Source organism: Manihot esculenta, chromosome 10 (assembly GCF_001659605.2).
Source record: "Manihot esculenta cultivar AM560-2 chromosome 10, M.esculenta_v8, whole genome shotgun sequence".
Lineage (NCBI taxonomy): Eukaryota > Viridiplantae > Streptophyta > Magnoliopsida > Malpighiales > Euphorbiaceae > Manihot > Manihot esculenta.
Window position 1 is genome coordinate 18,516,708 of NC_035170.2, and position 22,234 is coordinate 18,538,941.

Genomic DNA, 22,234 nt, shown 5'->3' on the forward strand with positions numbered 1-22,234 from the left:
GGCTTCTGCATCCCAGCTTTGTCCCTCACTAGTAATGCACTTTATAGCTTGTTCAGAGGCGGCTAAGTATATTAGAAGTTCCTCCCCCGCTAAAGGACTACTGAGCACATGTGGAGAACTGAGGTATTGCTTGAGATTTCTAAAGGCTTATTGGCAGTCTTCAGTCCATTCAAAGTTCAGAACCTTCCTCAGCTTTTTGAAGAACAGTAAGCATCTTTCAGCTAACTTCGACATAAACCGATTGAGCGCTACCACTCTTCATGTAAGTTTTTGCACAGCTCTTACATAGGTCGGCTCAGGCATCCTCAATATGGCCTCTACTCTTTTTGGATTTGGCTCTATACCCTTTCTGCTGACCATATAGCCTAGGAATTTTTCTCCCCTGATAAAGAAGGCACACTTTGTTGGGTTCAATCTCATTCTGTATCACTGAAGTATCCCGAATACCTCCTCTAGGTCGACTAAGTGTTGTTGGAAGGTCTGGCTGTAACGACCCGAAAACCGGACCGCTACCGGCGCTAGGATCCAGATCGGCTTAAGGCCGCCGGGACCCGTAGCAAGCCTAACATACATCCTATATACCTGTAAATCCTATACATGATCAAACATATACATAAAACCTTGAACTTATTCTTTCATTTACCAAGCTCAACCTGTGCATGTACAACTCAAAAAAACATAAAATCTCACACTGAAGCCCTCATCAAATGCTCCAATGGGGTAACATATAATACATTAAGCTTGGTTTACATTAACATCATTAAAACATTTCATTAAAAGATCATTTATCAAAAAGGGATTAACAATTCTCTAGGGCCAAGCACAATTCTATTCTCAATACAATTCTTTACATTACATCTCATTACTATACTTTACATTACAATGTCTTTCTCATGTCCACAGCTAACTATTACATAAAAACATGACTTTACTCTTGACGACTTCCTGATCTATCCCGTACCTGCAAACCTGGGGGATTAAGGGAATGGGGTGAGCTACTAGAGCCCAGTGAGCAGAATAGTAAAACATTTAAAACATATGCTATCATGAAATGCATCACATCACAGACAAATCACAACAAGAATGAACTTGTCACCAATAGCCCACTACACATTCCATTAGTGCCAGGAGCGTAGACTGGGCCTCACTGGTCTTTCTCTTACATTAACATAACATAACATTCCAATATGCCAGGGGCGTAGAATGGGCCTCACCGGTCTTTCTCTTACATAGTGCCAGGGGCGTAGAATGGGCCTCACTGGTCTTTCATACCGTATCATCACTATCTCATATCATATCATATCATAGTGCGGGCTAAAGGATCATCCAACATTCATCCACATCAACAACATAATATGCAATGCAAGATATTCATGAATTCTAATGCAAGCACCCTAATATATCTCATGGCATTCATGATGCGTGAATCATGCTAAAACTTTCATTATTTACTTTGAAACGTAAAGAGTTATTCTACTCACCTCTGGCTAGCTCTGACAAGACACTAAAGCAGCTGACTCACTGCTGGGGTCCTCGGTTCCTCGGGTCCGAACCTACACAGGTGGACTCAAATGAGGGATCAAACATACATGAACATGACTCTAAAATACTCCCCAAAAACCCCCTAAAACACCTTAAAACAATCATAGAAATCATGCAAAAGAAGGCTGAACAGGGCACTTTCGGCGGCAGGTTCGGCGGCCGAAAGTCCCTCCAGAGCCGAAAGTCATGCACCTTCAGCGGCACTTTCGGCGGCCGAAAGTCATGCACCTTCAGCAGCACTTTCGGCGGCCGAAAGTTCCTTCCAGAGACGAAACTCATGCATGTTCGGCGGCACCTTTGGCGGCCGAAACTCCCCTCCAGAGCCGAAAGTCCACTTTCGGGGGCAGGATTCGGCAGCCAAAGGCTTACCTACACAAGCAGGTTCGACGGCCGAAAGTCCTTCGGCTGCCGAACTTGAGTTCTTCCAAAGGGCAGAACTCAGCCTCCACATGCACATTTTGCCTCCCAAACCATTCAAACATGCATTTACCTATTCTACAACATGCATACACAAGCAAATCAGCATTTAGGGATCTCAAACTATCCTAAACCCCAACACAAATACAAAAGCAACTCAAACAACATACATTGCTCATAAACTCAACATTAACCCTAACATGCAATCAACTAACTTACACATGCATTTCAACCCCATAAACTTCATAAAACTTGTTTAAAACATACAAGAAAGGTAGGATCTAGGCTTACCTCTTGAAGATCGAGAGGAAAGTCGATCCTAACTTGGAGATGGGAGAAATCTAGCTCATTGGACCTTCAAGCTCCAAAACTTGCTCTAAACTTCAAAAATCTTCAAAACCAAGTTAAAACTTGTTAAAACTCGAAAGATTTGAGGAAGAATATCAAAACCAACCATGGGAGGGCATGGACTCACTGTTGGCCGAAAATAGGGGAGAAAGCTCGCCCATTTTCGGCCATGGGTCCTTTTATGGGTGGCAAGCCAGGCCACCTTCGGAAGCCGAAGGCGACTCCAAAATGCATGCATGTTCGGCGGCCGAACATGAGGTTCGGCGGCCGAACATGAGGTTCAGCGGCCGAACATGAGCCACATTCGGAAGCCTAACGTGCCCCCCTAAACTATCCCACGTTCGGCGGCCGAACCTGGAGATGCCTCCATGGTTTTTTTCATTCAAAACTCAATTTCTTTCTTACTTAAAACTATAAAATACATTAAAAAATTTTATGAAAACATGATTTTACCCTTCTAGAGGTTTCTGACACTCAAGATTCCACCGGACAGTAGGAATTCCGATACCGGAGTCTAGCCGGGTATTACACTGGCTTTTTACTATTATGTCATCCATGTATACCTCTTCATTCTTCCCTATATGTTCTTTAAAGATTTTATTCATCAATCGCTGGTATGTTGCCTCGGTGTTTGTTAGTCTAAATGGCATAGCTTTATAACAATACGTCCCGTCTTTGGTTATAAAGGAGGTTTTCCTTCATCCGACCTGTCCATGGGGATCTGGTGATACTCGACATTGCATCTAAAGATGATAGATAATTGAAACCGGCTGTAGAATCGATTCTTTTATTAATATCATGAAGGGGATAACAATCTTTTGGACAGGCCTGATTTAGTCGATAAAGTTTATACACATTCTATATTTTCCATTGGCCTTTTTAACTAGCAAAGGGTTGGCTAACCACTGTGGGTACATGAATTTCCCAATAAATCCTGCCTCTTCCAGTTTTTGTACCTCTTCCCTGGTGGCCTGTTGCTTCTCCTTTCCGAACACTCTCTTCTTCTGTTTTATTGGTTTAGCTCCAAGGAAAACATTCAGTTTGTGGGTCATCACTTCAGAGTCTATCCCTGGCATGTCCGAAGGCTTCCAGGCGAAGCTTAAGGCGTGCCTCCTAATAAGAGCCTTTGCTGTCTCCTTCTAGTCCTTTCCAAGGTTCTCGTTGATGCTGAAGACTTTGTCACTTTCCTCTTCAGATAAAGGGAATGTCTTTAGCCTATCAACTGGCTTTGTCCTGGCCTCCTTCTTCTCATCCCGAACCTCCATGACCTCCTAGTTTATTTCTCCTGGCAGAGTGCTCGGTTCTTCCATAGTAGCCAAGTATACAGCTCGGGCCGCCTCCTGCCTTCCTCGCGCTATACCTACCCCTGACTCAATGGGGAATTTCATGGTTAAGTACCGGATGCTGGTCACTGCCTCAAAGTCGTACAACACCGGCCTTCCAAAATAGCATTGTTGTTCAAGGGCAACTTTACCACGAGGAATATTGCATAATGAGTGCGGGCCAGGGGTGGCCCTCCTAGTGTCAGGGCTACTTTCACTTTCCCTTCTACTACCACAGGGGTTTCACCTATCCCTTTAACCTGGGCTTGATCTCCGATAAGCTATTCTTCAGGTATATTCATTTGTTGAAAGACCCGGTAGGGTAGTAGATTCACTTTACTTCCATCATCCACCAAGACTTTGCGGATTTGAAAGTTGTGAATGACGGCCTCTATGACCAGGGTGTCGTCATGAGGCATTTAGATCCCATGAGCATCTTCTGGAGAGAAAGAGATGGTCATTGGAGAATGTTCTGCTATCTGCATAACTTCAACATTGCTTCCTTCTCCAATCCTGCTTCTCTTCTTTCCTGCTCATTCTTCCTCCAGATCCCTTTATGATCATTCTTCCTTCTCCACTCCTGCTTTTCTTTTTTGGGCGGTATCCTCCCTCCAGCTCCTCGCCTCTCGATCCTCGCATCAATTTAGAGGAATAACTCTCAACTTCGTCGTTCTTGATGAGCTCTCTAACCATTATGCCCCTTACTTTGGCTGCTGGCTCATTTCTTCTGCAGGCTTCTTCACCTCCTTCGCTGATCCTCCTGCTGCTTTGCTGAGGGACTTGGTGGTTCAAGGTAGGCTGAGGCTCATTAATGTTGAAGCCCTCAGCCATAGATAGTACACTCAACGAGGTGCTAAGTCCCCTTTATTGCAATATTTGTCCTAGCCAGTGGGCGGTATTTTGTAGTTGGATAGCCAAGCTTTGTAGTTCTTGGTCGGAAAGGGTGATTCTGGACATGTTCCTTGCCGAGCTCGGTGAAGAATTGAGCAACGCAGGTGGTTGACTAGATGGGGCTGTAGGACTAGAGAATGAAAACTGATGCCTTTCATAGGTGGACCTTAGGTCATTTTGGGGTATTTCCAGTGTGGTTTTCGCCGTGGTTTGCCATGTGGATCTCAGTGGGTGTGATAAACATGAGAACTCCGGTGATGAAAAGATCTCCTTTTGTTTCCACAGACAGTGCCAATTGATGATCTAAGATCCAGAAGAAGGTAGGGTTTTGGTATGTTTGAGTGAGCTTAGCCTGAATGGTTTACGCCTTTCTCTTTTATTCCTTTTTCCTTTGTCCTCTAGTGATGTATAACCACCACCCTGCTACAGTGCCACCTGTTGCTATCATACAGAGTCGTACGTACGGATATACCCCCTTCTCTCCATCGTCAGGTGGCTATTTAATTCTCCTCTGGCACTCGTGCTGATAAGGTCATGGTGTAACTGGATTCTTCCCCACTGACCCATCACGTCAGGTGAGTTGGGTTCCTCTTTGATGAGCTCGGGTCCCAGTTAGTCCGGCCTGCTCAATTGTGATATGGGTTGGGCGCTAATGGATCAGTCTGCGTAGTAGGATCTGATGGTTTTTGGGCCTGACTTTCCTATAAGGGCTCGACTACGGCCTGTGTATACCAATAGCCCAGCAGTCATTAAGCAGTTATGACTTTTTATTCAAAACTAATAGAATATGTTAACAATTATTAACAAAATAACCAAACAGTTGTATTTTAAGATAATGGAAATATTTTAATTGACTCTAAAAATTATAAGGATCAACTAGTTCATTTTACTAAAATCTAAGAATCCATTGTAGTTTTCTATTTATAAAATTTAGTAATCAAAAGTTAACAATAAAAAAATTAGAGTGAGAACTAACTTTTGTATAAAGGCCAAAAGTTAAATTATGTATTTAGTTTAGAAAAAAATAAAAATTCATCACATATATTATTAATTACAGTTTAAATTTTATTAAATTTACTTTTAAAATTTTATAAATTTGTAATTTTAAAATTTTATAAATTTATAAAATTAGACAGAAATAATTTTATTATTTTATGAAAATTAAAGTAAGTTATTGAGATTCTTAATATAATAAGTAATAATATAATTAGTAATAAGTAGATTTTTTTTGACAATTCATTAATAATATAATCAATTTATGTTTAATTATTATAATTTTTTTAAAGCATTTAGATATTTAATGAGTTATAACTTTAATTCATGAATTTATTAGGATTAATCTCAAATGATAATAAGAGTGTAGATATATATTTAGCTAAAACTTATTTTATTGTTTTATTTTATTAAAATGAACTAAAATTTGTCAAATTTCATTTTAAATACGTTTAACATTTTGAATATATATTTTTCAATAGGGATTTTAAAAAATAAAATTTTATTATTTAATTGTTGTAATTTAGTAAATTAATCATTTAGTCCCCTACTTTCAAAAACATAACTAAACAGTTTTTTTTAATTATTAATTATTTAATTATTTCATCTATTTTAATCATTTGTAGATATACAATAACTAAAATACCATTGTTTCTATTTAATATATAATTATTTAGTCCTTCAAATAACAATAGGACTAAATAATTAATCATTAAAAAAATAAAGACTATTTAGTATTTTACCAAAAACAATCTGAAATGCCCAAAACGCCTCCTAGTTATGCTGAGGAGCAATCTAAGCCTGTGGAAAAGACTTTGACGCGAGAGTGAGAGACTTTCTCTGTCGGTTTTTTATAATCCCCCCAAACAAAACACATAATAACAAAAACGAAAGAAAATAAAACCCGATTACCAAAATTCCTTTCCCCCTTTCCAGGTCTCTCTCGCTTCTCTGTCCTCAATCCTCAATCCCGCAAGTAATCATCTGGGTTTTTTTTTTTTTTTTTTTTTCTCTTTGATCTTTCTTGGATTGGATGCTTATTCGATCTTTCAAACTTCTGCTTCTTCTTCACGATCTGAGACTCTTAGTTTGAGGTACCATTTCCCTTTTATTTATTTTTATTTTTATTTTTTTTTTGCTGTTTCTGCTTGTTTTTATGTTCAATTCTGTTAATCGAATGCGAAATTTAGGGTCCCCTTATTATATTATTTAGTGGGTTTTGCTTTTCTAGCTCTGAAAACACAACCTTTTTTTCGTTTCTGCCGTTTCTGCTTGTTATTATGTTCAATTCTGTTAATCCAATGCGAATTTAGTGTCCCCTTATTTTGTTCTTTAGTGGGTTTTGCTTTTGTAGCTCTGAAAACACAGGATAAGTAAATATTTTGGAGCTTTGTTTAGTTTTTATAATTTTGCTAAATTATTTATTTCACTTTAGCCTCAACTGAAATTGTTAGCTTTTACTGTCCCATGATTAGGTTTGAGATTTCAATCTCTTAGCTAAGGTATCTTGTGTTTACATATGGGATTTGAATTCTTTACTTGCACTCATGCCATCAACACTCCAATTGTTTAGAACTACATTTTGTTATTATATAGAGCTATTTTTTTTATTTTTTTTTCCATATCTTTGTATGCCCAGTTCTTCTTCTTTTATTTTTATGATCTGATGCAAGTTGATTATATCAACATCTTGTTACAGTGGACATAAGATGCTTCTTCATTCTGTGTTCTGTATATGTTATAGAGCACATTACTTTCTGGTTACTTATTGACTGAGAGAAGGCCAAATGATGTCATGATGTGTATCTGCATGATATTGGAGATCAATAGTTTACTAGGTAATGCATACATAGAACTAGTGTGTACACAACAGTTCTTGCACGCAGGGTGCTGAAATCCATTATCACCTCTGCCCCTTCCAAAGAAAAATAAAAAATCTGCTTTCTCTATATTATAAATTGGGTTTTAAGAACGTTTAATCAAAATAGTAGAAAAGAAATTCAATGAAAATTTGCCAGTATACAATTGTGTTTTAATAAATTCTGTGAAATTTCATAGATGCTAGCTGAGATTTACATCTGTTGAAGCTTTCGGAGCAGGAGCATCAATTGAAATTGTATTCTATTGCTTAATTAAAGTGTTTGAAGGTCCTGACTGAAATATTTAATAACTCATGTTGGGTGATGATAAACGTTAGGTTTTAGCAGGATTATAGTTAAATTTTCATGGACTTGTTGATTGGAATTCAATATCAAACAAGCAGTTCTTGTCAAACTGGAACATTCAACCAGCTATTGTTGGTGAACTATTCCAGCTATCGTAGCTTCACCTAAATATGTGGAGCGTTGAGTGTGTAGTTGGAATGTGATGAGCAATGTACTACAGAATGTGGAAAGTTGGATTAAAGGAATGTGCATGTATCAATAACACATTTAGAATGTAATCAACTGGTATCTGGTATTTATTTGGACGCATATTTTGAAGATATGCACATATATTTTAATTTCCTATATATTGTATCATTACATTTCCAATTATTAAATTCAACTATGCTCAATGATGGTTGCCAAACATGATCTGTGTATCCAGTGTGCCCTAGCTTATAAAGCTATATTATAATGTTTCTTGTTGAAGCCTTTTTATTAGTAAAGCTCTTGGAATAAAGTCCAAAGGGCAATAGGTATGTCCCAGTAGGCCAATATGTAAATAAAGAAATGAGAAAAAAGATTATTGGGTTTCTCAAGTTGATATTGTAGAATAAAGGAGCCCTTGCTGTACTCAGTGCTCTTTGAAGTAGGCCATGGTTTTGGATGTAGATTTGAACTTATGCATTGATGCCCAATACAATTCCCTTTTTTTCTTTTCAAAAAAAGATTGTGAGGTCTAGCAAGATGATGCTGGACTAAATTATAAGCTGTGAAATGATATTTGACTGAATTTAGTTGTCATCTCTGTGTTCTTACCAGCTTTATAGTGCAAGGTGCTGAATCCTTTGTTTCCAATTCTCTCATGCTAACTTATGAATTCCAGTTTGGCAGCCAGTTATATGTTAAAAAAAATGGTGAACCCATGTATGAAGCATCCCACAGTTGTAAATAAATTGACATGTTCAGCAACATGCATCTTAGAATGTTAGGACTTAGGATGGCCAGGTCCTCCATTGTTCCTACTTTACACAGCTTGCATCAGTCTTACCTCAAGTTAGCCTAGTATTCTTTTAGTAATTATTTTCTCTTGGACATCTACAGGATCCTTTAAATTTTAAAAAACATAATAAAGAAGTTATGGCTAATGCAAATACATCAGCTTCAGTGGTGCTTTCTGATTCATCCGAACAGAGGGGAATAAATTCGGCAGAATCAAACATGCACACAGTTCAACCTCCTTCAAACCAGCAAAACCGAAGCTCTTTAGATGGTCCTGTGGCTATCCTCTGGGACATTGAGAATTGCCCTGTTCCCAGTGATGTTCGCCCTGAAGATGTAGCTGGTAATATTAGAATGGCTTTACGTGTTCATCCTATAATTAAAGGTGCTGTTATGATGTTTTCTGCATATGGGGATTTTAATGCCTTCCCTAGGCGACTTAGAGAGGGTTGCCAGAGAACTGGTGTTAAACTTATTGATGTTCCTAATGGTAGAAAGGATGCTGCTGACAAAGCTATTTTAGTTGATATGTTTCTTTTTGCCCTCGACAACCCACCACCTTCCTCCATCATGCTTATTTCTGGGGATGTTGATTTTTCTCCAGCACTTCACATACTTGGTCAACGCGGTTATACTGTGATCCTTGTTATCCCTGCTGGGGTGGGTGTCTCATCTGCTTTGAGCAATGCTGGTAAGTTTGTGTGGGACTGGCCTAGTGTGGCTCGTGGGGAAGGCTTTGTACCCCCTTCAAAGGGTTTAATGCCTCCTTATGCTGGACCAGCTGACATTGCTGGGTATTTCATGGGGTGTCATATAAATGACAACTTTGATGGTCAAAATGAAGAAGAGGCAATCGTATACAGAGGAATCTCACAAAGCTATTACAATTCGAGAGATTTTTCTGTAGTGTCACGGTCGCTGTCTGAATACAACTGTAGTTCTTCAATAAGTATGCCTTGTTTCCCCACGAGTACAAGGTCACAGAGTCTCCCATCTGGTTTGAATGAAGTTTCAGCTGGTCCTATTTTCTACGATGACCAATATCATTCTACCATGTGGGTACAGCCTGGGGATATAAATGGTCTGAAGTTGCAGCTTGTGAAGCTGCTTGAACTTTCAGGTGGGTGTTTGCCTATTACTCGTGTTCCTGCCGAGTACCAGAAGCTCTATGGACGGCCTCTTTATGTGTCGGAATATGGGGCATTCAAGCTGGTTAATCTTTTCAAGAAAATGAATGATGCATTGGCAATAGATGGCAAGGGCCAAAAGAAGTTTGTCTACCTTAGAAACTGGAAAGCAAGCCCAAGTGCCCCTCCTTTAGCTCTGGCACGAAAGGATAAGAAAGGAAAGGGGACTCAGGAGGATAGTTTGGATGTTATGGGAGGTGGTGGCTCGTCAGATGAGCTCTCAGATGAGGAAAGGGTGGTAGTTGAGGAACATGAGGAGAGAAGGAACCAAGGAAAGGCAAGCACAGGGACAACAGCCGGATGTGAAGCTAACCAAAACCTTGAGCAATTCAAACATGAGTTGCAGGAAATTCTAGTGAGTTATTCTTGTCGGATTTTCCTGGGATGTTTTGAGGAAATATATCAGCAACGATACAAGAAATCACTAGACTATCATAGGTTTGGTGTGGATCAGCTGGAAGAGCTTTTTAATAAGGTAAGTGATGTTGTTGTGTTGCATGAAGAACCAGTAAGCAAGAGGAAATTTCTGGCTGCTGTTGGTGGTTAGTAAGAGCAAAAAAAGAAAAAAAAAGAAAGGAAATCTATCTGGGATTTTTTTTTTCTATTGCATATTGCAGACCTGTATAACTTCAAAAAAATTTCCCTTGTTTCATAAATGGTGGGAGGGGCTGGGATCACATTTTGTTGTTTTTATAAAATATGTGTCCTGCATGGTTTGGATGTTGATTTTGAAGTTCACCATGTATTCATCTGTGCCTTTGTCATAGTAACTAATCAAACTACTAATGCTTAGTGTTTAACGCTGCGTTTTGTATCATTTTCACTTTCTTGTATACTTAGAGTTCCATTCATTTTTTATATACTTTTTGATTATGTTGGAATGTTAACTTTTACATGAACTGAAGTTCTTGCTTATGTTTTTGTTTGGGAATATCTTTGGGACCTGAACTTAAAATTCAGGATTATTTGAAATCTCATTGTTTTGGAGACAATTTCAATAGTATTATGGTAAAATTTGTTGATGGTTTGATAATTTCCTTTTGTATATATATATATATATATATATATATATAAACACAAAATAATTATATATATAAAAAGCAACTTGGAATTGGAAAGTAGGTAATATCAGTTTCAATAATTTTGATCTCTTGAAGCTTGCTTTTAATTTTAACATGGAGAGAAAATCTGATGGAAAATCACCAAACATTAATGGAAATTGGGCCATGTTATCAGATTTCATTGATGAAAAAAAAAAAGGCAAGTGCTATTAAATAGTTATATAATAGACAAGCCGAATCTTATTAATATACAGGGGAAAAGAACATCAAAACTGAAGAAAGCAAAACCCTATAAGAGAGAAAAAATTAAGTTTTTAACAGGTCTGATGTATATCCTTTTAGCCCTTATTTGCAATGGTTAATTTAAAAAAAAATATATTTTAATTTATATTTGATAAAATTAATGATATAAAAATTCAATTTTATTAAATTTTTATGAGAATTAATTTTAATTGAAAATAAATTTAATTAAAGTTGTTAAGATTTTACAATAAATAAAAGGTTATTTATATTAAAATTACTTAATTAATTTATGAAAATTATTTTTTTCTTTCACCTTTTTTTTTATTTGTTTGAATTTTAAATTTTTTTATTTTTTAATTAATAAGTGCTCTTAAAAATTAATTTAATTTAATGTTAATTATTAATATTTAATGTATTTATAATTAATATTAAAAATTTATTATATTATTTTGTTAATTTTTGAAAAAAAAGTTCATCATAATTTATATTTTTAAGTAAAAAATTATGCAAAATTTATATTTAAATATTATGAAAATAATTTTTTAAAAAATTATTATGATAAAAATGATCATTATTTAGAAGAATAAATATTTGTATTTAATTTAAAAAATAATAAGAATGATGCAATCATAATGCATTAACACAAATTGTGTTTATTTTGTTCCCAACAGAATATTTGCTGAGAAGTTTCTTAACGACTCAGCCTCATTTCCAACTAATTTTAAAGCAATAAATGACAATTACATGGTGAATTTAATAATAATAGTTTGTTTAGTTAATTTTCAAGTAACTACATCACCTCCTAGAGTGAATATAGAACCACAGTGGAATTTATCTCATCTAAATTTAAAATTCAGTTAGTATCATTATATCTTTCTAATACAATGAAAAATACACTTTATAAAATATCATAGTTCGTGGTACATCTTAAATATTTCTTTAGTCTAACTAATGCAATCCAATAACCGTGATTGAGATTATGTGTATACTCACTCTATCTACATACAACATAAGCTATATCGGAAAATGAAAAATCCATTAAATGCAATAAACTTCCAATGATCTATGCATATCCATATGAGCAACAGGGTCACCTCTACTTTTCTTTAATAAAGTTAGGATCATAAAGGGCAGGTACTGCTTTAACGTCGAAATGTTCAAACTGTTTTAGAAGTTTCTTAATGATACGGATCCAATAGGGTAATTTTCTAATAATGGTGTGGAGCAAACTTATGTCATTCAAATGGATCTAAAAGGAGTTTAAAATCATATTCATATGATCCATATATATTTGGGGTATGCTTCAACTCATATGGGATAGATTTGGTGCAACACTTGCAATCATAGGCTTAGGGAGCCTAATCAAACCTATGGGCTAAAACTACACAAAGAGAAGCCTAAAGTGAAGATCAAGAAAGGCTTTTGCGAAAATTCAGCTTTCTTATGATGGACTTGCTAGGTTTTATTATTTAAACACTTGTTTTATTTTAGTTTTGTTTGGGCTTGTATTCTGACCATATTTTATCTTTTAAGTTTTAGAGTGTTTGGCCATGTTTTGGGTTTATATTTTAATACTTATGTGTTTGATGTGTTATTTTAGAGTGTGATTGGGCTTGGATCTTGTGTGTGGTTTGGTCAGGCCTAAGAAGAGTGTCTTAGAGTTTTATTTGTTTTCTCCTTACTATATAAAGATAAGAAACACTTGTAAGAGGCAGTTTTGAATCAAAATTTTCAGAATTTTTTTCATGCCTTTGGCGTTTATTGCTTTGAGTGAGAGTGAGGATTTGCTTTCATTAATTGCACCAGGAATCTTGGCTAACTTATCAACTATTCGTTGTGGCGTTTGTCAGATTCTCATCTAAATTCTTCAATCATTGGTGTTTCAGCTTTTCTAAGTGTGAGGTGCCATAGGAAATGGGTTTATCAAATCTTTGGATTCTATATCTACTTGTGCGTGTGGGTTTGAGGCTCGTGCCATAGGGTTCCGCGTTAGTTGGTATCAGAGCCAAAGTGAGGTAAGTTCTGATTTATCTTAGGATCTAGCGTTTTTGAGTTTTCCTTTTCTTCCTTGTTGATTTCGGTGAAAGCTTGTGTGTCCATGGCTGTACCTTCTTGATTATTAATCATCACATAATCTCTTTTGGAAGAAAAATTCAAAATCCATAAAAAAATAAAAAATAAAGAAATAAAAAAGTTGCCTTTGTTTTATTTATCTTGATCTGGCCAAAATTATGATATACTTTCTTTTTCATCTATATTGCCTTACTTATCTCAATTGATGGCTGTAATTTATGGAATCAATTTTGAATTTTGAATTGGGTTGAATCCAGATTAGGAGACAAAAGAAATTCTATCTATTTCCTAAAGTGTACATTTAAGGCAATTGCATTTAAATTGATTTGATGTCAAATCCTTCTTTTAATACTAGAATTTTAGTCCATCATGCTGAATTGACTGAAATTTAATTTTTTTTTTTCTGATTCTATTTCTGGGGTTTTGATACTTGCCTTTTTGGGTAGATTTAAATAGATCCATATTTAATTTGCGTTGAAGTGATTAAATTCAAACTTTTGTCTAGGTCCGTTTCTATTTGAATTTTAAGTTTCTTTTTTTGGTTTAAGCTTGCTTTTACTTCTTTGACGTTGCTGGAGTATTGTTTGTTTTTGTCTATACTCTAGGTAATATTTTCAAGTAGTATAAAACCTAGTTCTTGTGTTACTTTCCAAATTGTCAGTTCTTCTTTCTAGTTTTTGCGTGCTTCCTTCTTTCTTTAGATTTTCTTCTTTGTTTTATTAAACGCACCTTGTGGTTGGTTAGTTAACCTTAGTTTCTGAAGTGTAATTGGAAATTTAGCAAAAGAGTGGTAAGAGTGCAAACACTTGAGTGCTTTTATTGTTAACACCATATTTGCTAGTTCTCTTTGGTCTTTATTGATTTAAGGCAGGATGAATAAAAATAAAAATGTGGTGGATAGTGATGATGAAATTGAATGGGACATGGCTAGTGATTATAAGCTCTTCAAAATGTCAGTTAGTGGTGAGTTTAGAAGGTTTATAAGACTGTTGAGAGGTTGACTGAAACTATGGAGAGTTTAAATGTCTCACAAGCTTCCACTTCTACAAGAATACCTCAAAGAACTCTTAATTGCAATAATGATTGTGATGATTCGGATGTGTTTGTTGATAATGTATTGCTTGCTGAACATGGTGAGATGCTTGTTGCTAGGTGTGCTTTGAATATGCAGGTTAAGGAAGAAAGCCTAGAACAACGGAAAAACATATTTCGCACTAGGGTTTGGTTAATGGAAAAGTGTGTACTCTCATTATTAATGGAGGTAGTTGCACAAATGTGGCTAGTGTGTATATGGTGGAGAAATTGGGCTTGCCTTCTATTAAATACCCTAAGCCATACATATTGCAATGGTTGAATGATTGTGGTGAGGTTAGGGTTACACGCCAGGTGGTTATATCATTTTCTATTGGTAAGTACAAGGATGAGATTTTGTGTGATGTGGTACCTATGCAGGCAAGCCATATGTTGTTGGATAGACCATAGAAATATGATAGAAAGGTACAACATGATGGGTTCAATAACAAGTACTCCTTCACTCATGAAGGACAGAAGGTTATACTCGCTCCTTTATCACCTCAAGAGGTATATGCTGATCAAATAAAGATGTTGGAGAGGGAGAGGGAGGCTTTGGCCTTGGCTACGAAGGGGAATGAGAGCTTGAGTTCTACGAAAAAAATGAGAGAAAAGAGTGAGTCTGAGGGTAAAGAGGCTGGAAAAGAATCAACACTAGTTCAAGGAGGGAATATGGAGAAAGAAAAGGAGAAAGAAGAGGCTAAAGTTTCAATCTCAACTTCCATAGAGATTGAAATTGAAGAGGAAGTTGTAATGCATGAATCTAATGTAGTTGTTGTTGAAAATTCCATCAGTGAGCTTATAGAAGAGGTTGTGAATGATGATGGACATGGGGAGCACATGATTGATGAGGTGGAGGAGGCGAATGAGACTGCTTTGGAAGTTGTAAAGGAGAATGGGTCACATCCACATGATCTTTCTATGACTAATATTTTTATGCCTAGTTCATTTGTTCTTGATGTGCAGGTTGTTGATGAAAATATCCATGATGAAAGTTTTATGCTATTTCCACCTATTCAAGAGGAGGTCCTTGAAAATACATGGGTTCCTAAAGCTTCCCTTCTTGACATAAATATCAGCAAGATTCGAGGACGAATCTTTTCTAAAGAAGGAGGAAATGATACAGATCCAATAGGGCAACAATGGTGTGGAGCAAACTTATGTCATTCAAATGGATCTAAAAGGAGTTTAAAATCATATTCATATGATCCATATATATTTGGGGCATGCTTCAACTCATATGGGGCAGATTTGGTGCAACACTTGCAATCATAGGCTTAGGGAGCCTAATCAAACCTATGTGCTAAAACTACACAAAGGGAAGCCTAAAGTGAAGATCAAGAAAGGCTTTTGCGAAGATTTAGTTTTGTTATGATAGGCTTGCTAGGTTTTATTATTTAAACACTTATTTTATTTTAGCTTTGTTTGAGCTTGTATTCTGGCCATATTTTATCTTTTGAGTTTTAGAGTGTTGGGCCATGTTTTAATACTTATGTATTTGATGTTTTATTTTAGAGTGTGATTGGGCTTGGGTCTTCTGTGTGGTTCGGCTAGGCCTAAGAAGAGTGTCTTAGGGTTTTATTTGTTTTCTCCTTACTATATAAGGATAAGAAACACTTGTAAGAGGCAGCTTTGAATCAAAATTTTTAGAATTCTTTTCATGCCTTTGGCGTTTATTGCTTTGAGTGAGAGTGAGGATTTGCTTTCATTAATTGCACCAGGAATCTTAGCTAACTTATCAACTATTCATTGTGGCGTTTGTCGGATTCTCATCTAAATCTTTCAATCATTGGTGTTTCAGCTTCTCTAAGTGCGGGGTGCCATAGGAGGTGGGTTTATCAAATCTACTTGTGCGTGTGGGTTTGAGACTTGTGCCATAGGGTTTCGCATCACTTAACATAATGCTTTTGTGTCTAATAACTAAAATCACATTTGTTTCACCCATGTCTTTTATATCAAATTTAGAAGCAAGAAAATTTTTTATTTCACATACTATATAATAACTCGTACCAAAGATAAGCATATTATACATATATAAACAAATAATCATATATTCACCATTTATAAGTTTTGTATACACATACTTATCATTTTTAACAGAGAAAAAACCATCATTCATCAAAACTTTATCAAATTTCTTATACTACTGTTTGGGTGCTTGTTTTAAACCTTATGAAAATTTAAGAAACTTGCAAACTTTGTTTACTTGATCATAAATAATACAATCATCATATTGTACTTGTAATACCCGACTAAATTTCGGCGTCGGAATTCCACACTTTCCGATGGAACTTCCTTCGAAATACAGAATCTCGAAGCTGGAATCTTTAGAAGGGTAAAATAGGGTCTTCAAAAAATGAAAATTTGAAAATTTGAGGTTTGGCAAGAAGGTCCGGTCACCAAAGGTGGCTAAAGGGCCTTCAGCCTGAAAATCGAGAGAAACTCTTCTCCATTTTCGGGCAGATATAATTTCATGCGCTTCTTTGGTTTTTCTTGCCGTTTTACTTCAATTTCTGGAGAATTCATAAGTTTTTAACTATGGTTTTGAAGATCCGAGTTGCATTTCAAGTTTTAAAACTTGGAGACCTCCGGAGATCGATTTGCCTCTTTTCTCAAGTTTGGGTTGCTATAACCATAGTTGTCTCCAATAGGGGTGAGCAGTATTCGATTCAAACCGAAAAAACCGACCGAACCGAATCGATTTAAAAATTTGGTTCGATTTTTTATACATTTCGGTTTGGTTCGGTTTTTAATTTTAGAAATTTCGGTTATTTCGATTCGATTTAGTTTTGATTAGAAAAAAACCAAAAAAACCGAACCGAACCGATTAGTGATAATAATATGTTTTTTCAATAATATAGAGAAATTGAATCATATTAAGATTAAAATATTTTAATTAAATTTGTAAATACTAAAAATAAAGTGTAAAAAATAAAAAAATATTAAAAATCGAAACCAATCAAATCGAACTGAATCGAACCGAATCAGATCGGTTCGGTTCGATTCGATTTCTGACCAAAATTGGTTCGGTTCGATTTTCATAAACACTAAAATTTCAGTTTTCGGTTTATTCGGTTCGATTCAATTGTCAATCGAACCGAACGAATGCTCACCCCTAGTCTCCAAGAGGTAAGCGTAAACTCTTGCTTTTCTTTTGTTTTTGAAAGGTTTTCATCTTGTGTTTTTGAGGGTTTAATGGTTTTAGTTGCATGTTTGCCCTTGTTGTTTGTTGTAGGGTTTGAGTTAAATGTACTTTATGCATGCTTCCTCTTGTGTTTATGTTGTTGCATGTTGGGTTAGAGGCAGTCCTTGAGGTCTCTTAGGTATGTTAAATAGTTTTGGTCGCTGTGGGGTCCTTGCATGTGAGTTTTGTGGTGTTTTGGGAGGCTGAATGCTAGGACAGAATCAGGTTCTGCCTAAACTGGAGAACCCAGGTTTGGCCGCCGAAGCAAGGTTTGGCCGCCGAACCTGCAGGTAGAGGTAGCCTTTTGGCCGCCTAAACTGCCCCCGAAAGTATTGACTTTCGGATCTATGAAGGGTTTTAGGCCATCGAACCTGCCCCCGAAAGTTATTGACTTTCGAATCTGTGAAGGGTTTAGGCCGCCGAACCTGCCCCCGAAAGTTATCGACTTTCGAATCTGTGAGGGACCTTCGGTCGCCGAACCTACCGCCGAAAGTCCCCTACCTAGCCTTTTTCTACTTATTTTCTATGCATGTTCTAGTATGTTTTTAGGGGTTCTTGGGGAGTTGTTTAGAGTCTTGTAAAAGTTATGTTTGGTCCCTCATTTGAGTTCATTTGTGTAGGATCGGACTTGAGAGACCGTTGAGTCTTGCAATGAGATAACTGTGTCAGTATTAGGCGAGCGTCAGCCAGAGGTGAGTAGAACTGAACTAATCTATTATCTTAAAGTAATCAAGCCTTTTAAGCATGCTCATGCATCACGAATGCTATGTATATGTATTAGGTTGTTTGTATTAGAATTCACGAATATGATGCATGGCATAATTTACTATTGTTGTGGATGGATGTTGGATGACCCACTAGCCCTCGAGTATGATATGTTATGATGTATACAGAAGTCCAGGTCAAAGCTCATTCTACACCCCTGGCAATATGTAAGAGAAAGTCTAGGTCGAGGCCCATTCTACGCTCCGGGCACTTTGGATTTATTATATTATGTTATGTTTAAGAGGAAGTCATGAGGAGCACCTGTCGTGGGCCGGACACTATTGGAAATTGTAGAGGGTTACTGGTGACAAATCCATCTTGATGTGAATTGTTTGTGTTGTGACGCATTTCATTCAATCATATATTTATTGAACTATTTTTATGTTCTACTCACTAGGCTCTTGTAGCTTATCTCTTTCCCCTAACCCCAGGTTTGCAGGATCACAGTTAGCTCGGGGAGATCGGCTGAGTTACTGGTATAGCTTTTGTAATAGTATAGATATGGAAATGTATTGCTTTATGGTTTTAGAATTGTGCTTTGCCCTAGTTTTCGTCCTTGTAATCCCTGTTTACATGATTCTTATGTAAAAGTTTTATGTATGAGTTTATGTTTGAACTGAGCTTGAGGCATGTTTTGTTGACCATGCTCGAGCATTTGATGAGGGCTCTAGTATGGGTTTTATGATTTCAGTTTTGATACATGCACAGGTCGAGCCTTGATTCATGAAATGTGTAACGACCCGAAAATCGGACCGCTACCGGCGTTAGGATCCATATCGGTTTAAGGCCGCCGGGACCCGTAGCAAGCCTGACATATAACCTGTAAACCTGTTCAATCCCATACATGATCATACATAACATAAACCTGTAGTCTCTCTCACATATCAACCAAGCATAACCTGTACATCTCATAGCATTCATGATGCATGGATCATGCTCAAAATTCATATTTCATTTAATTTAAAACTTAAGGTTTGTTCCACTCACCTCTGGCTAGCTCTGACAAACTCTGTAGCAGCTGGCTCACTGCTGGGGTCCTCGGTTCCTCGGGTCCGAACCTACACAGGTAGACTCCTGTAACGACCCCAAAATGGACCGTCATCGGCGCTAGGATTCAGGTCGGCTTAAGGCCGCCAGAACCCGTAGCAAGCCTGCTATACTCTCTGTGTACCTGTAAACCTCATACATGATCATACATTTTCTGTGAAAATAAAACTCTTTTCTGAACCAAGGCTTAACCTGTGCATGCACTGTCTCTGTACTCTGTACTCATGTACTCTGTACTCTGTATCCCTGACTAGAGCTTGCTCTAGAAGGGTTAACTCATACCTGTTAAGCCTGGTTTTCACATACAGGAAAACATATATACATATATAGATCATGGACAAAACATACATCACTAGGTCAAGCAACAACTATTACATCTCTTTAATATTACATGTCCACTCTAAGCTATTACAGATCTCTTTACTTTTCCTGCACTCTGCTGGACTGTCCCTGTACACTGTACACTGAACCTGCAAAACTGGGGTTAAGGGAGTGGGATGAGCTCTATAGCCCAGTGAGTAGAACAATAAAACATCTCAGTAAAATATGATCTCATGGAATGCACCATATCACAGACAAGCCACATCAAGAGTAAACCTGTCACCACATAGTCCCAGTAACTCTGTGCCAGGGCGTAGAATCGAGCACCTGGTCTTCCTGTCATATATGTATATGTGTATATAACACCTCTGTACTTACCATTGCCAGGGCGTAGTCAAAGGCTCCTGGACTTTGCTATACCTGCCAGGGCGTAGTCAAAGGCTCCTGGACTTCACTATACCTGCCAGGGCGTAGTCAAAGGCTCCTGGACTTCCTGTCTGTGACTATGGGATCATTCAGCATTTACCCACATCAACAAATAACGATGCATTCAATGCAACATATTCGTGAATACTAATGCAATCAACCTATGGCATAAACATGATGCATGAGATATGCTAAAAGCAGTTTGTGGTTCAATTAAAAGTCATAAGTTTAGTTCCACTCACCTCTGGCTATCTGGACTGACTGACTCTGCAGGCTCTGAACCTCTGGAGCAGTACTCACTGCTGCTCTCTCTGGTTCCTCTGGTCTGTACCTATACAGATGGACTCAAATGAGGGACCAAACAAGCGTAGAATAACTCTCTTAAACTTCCCCAAGAATCCCCTTAAACTCACTCAACTATCCATGCAAAGCATGCAAAAGAAAGCTGGACAGGACACTTTCGGCGGCAGGTTCGGCGGTCGAAAGTCCTCTCCAGAGACGAAACTCAAGCACCTTCGGCGGCACCTTCGGCGGCCGAATCCCCCAAACAGAGCCGAACATGCAAAACAGGCTGTGGCAGCCAAGCCACCATGCAAGAGGTTCGGCGGCCGAATGAACCTTCGGCTGCCGAACCTGAGTTCATCCAGAACTCAGCTTCAACGGCAAACCATCTTCTCCTTCTCTTCAACCACTCAAACCAGATATACTCCAACTCCTCAACACACATATACGCATGTATATGATCACAGGGGTCCAAAACTATCTAATAACCCCAAACAACAAATCAAACAAACACAGAAACATGTATACATGCATAACTCATCAAAACTATCATTAATAACCTAAACATGCATCTCCTTCCACAAATCCCATAAAAACCTTCAGAAAACACATAAACATGTTCAAGAGCATTACTTACCTCCTGTAACAAGAAGCTGAACACTCTGAACGAAGGAAAACGGATTAACTCTCCTCACACTCTCAAACTCGCACAAACGGAGCTTTTTGCTTCAAAACATTCAAACCCTTGTGAGCGATCAAAACACTCTGCATGAGCTGCTCAAACTCAGCAAATAAACCAGGGGAGACGTGGCCAACTTCTGGACATGAGCTGGTGATAACACCTGTCCAAAATGCTGACTAAGGGATACAAAACTGCTGGCTAAGCAACTCAGCTTCGGCTGCCGAATCGCATGCAAAACCATGCAACATTCGGGGGCCGAACCTGAATTCGGAAGCCGAATATTGAGCACTTTCGGCGGCCGAACTTATCTTCGGCGGCCGAACTTGGCTCCTCTGCCTTGGTTCATTTCAACTCAAAACTATCGAACTGTAAAACCATAAAACACATCATAACACTTAGAAACCATAACTCCTACCCTTATATAGAATCCCAACACCCCGGATTCCACCAGACAATAGAAATTCCGGTGCCGGATTCTAGCCGGGTATTACATTCTCCCCTCCTTAAGAACATTCGTCCTCGAATGTTCCTAAAACAACAAAAACAAAACACAAGGAGGAAACTAACCTCAAAACAGATGTGGATACTGCTGGAGCATAGACTCCCGCGTCTCCCAGGTGCACTCTTCTAGATTATGGTGGTTCCATAAAACTTTCACCATCGGAATCTCCTTGTTCCTTAGCTGTCTGATCTGCGTGTCCAGAATCCGCACTGGCTGCTCTATATAGGTGAGATCCGTATGAATCTCCACCTCAGGCTCACTCAGAACCTGATTTGGATCTGACACAAACTGTCGTAGCATAGAAACATGAAATACCGGGTGAATTCTCTCCATAGAAGTAGGTAAATCCAGCTTATACGACACATTTCCGATCCTCTGCAACACCTCAAAGGGTCCAATGTACCGTGGAGTCAATTTACCTTTCTTTCCAAAACGAACCACTCCTTTCATTGGAGACACTTTTAGCAATACCCAATTACCCTCTTGAAACTCTAACTGCTTTCTGCGAACGTCTGCATAACTTTTCTGTCTACTCTGAGCTGTTTTGATTCTCTCTCTGATCATGGGCACCATTCTACTGGTAATGTCTACTAACTCTGGCCCTGCAAGAGCCTTCTCTCCTACCTCTTCCCAGCAAACAGGGGATCTGCACTTCCTCCCATACAAAGCTTCATAAGGAGCCATCCCGATGCTCGCATGATGGCTGTTATTGTAGGCAAACTCCACCAAAG

At 37.7% G+C, this 22,234-nt stretch overlaps 1 protein-coding gene across 1 annotated transcript; it reads left to right on the plus strand.

The window, feature by feature from the left end:
- Positions 1-6,327: 6,327 nt before the first annotated feature.
- On the plus strand, positions 6,328-10,646 carry LOC110625099. The gene is made up of 2 exons (XM_021770635.2): positions 6,328-6,607; positions 8,762-10,646. Exon 2 carries the CDS (start codon positions 8,798-8,800, stop codon positions 10,391-10,393), a length of 1,596 nt encoding a protein of 531 aa, XP_021626327.1. The 5' UTR covers positions 6,328-6,607; positions 8,762-8,797; the 3' UTR covers positions 10,394-10,646.
- Positions 10,647-22,234: the final 11,588 nt, after the last annotated feature.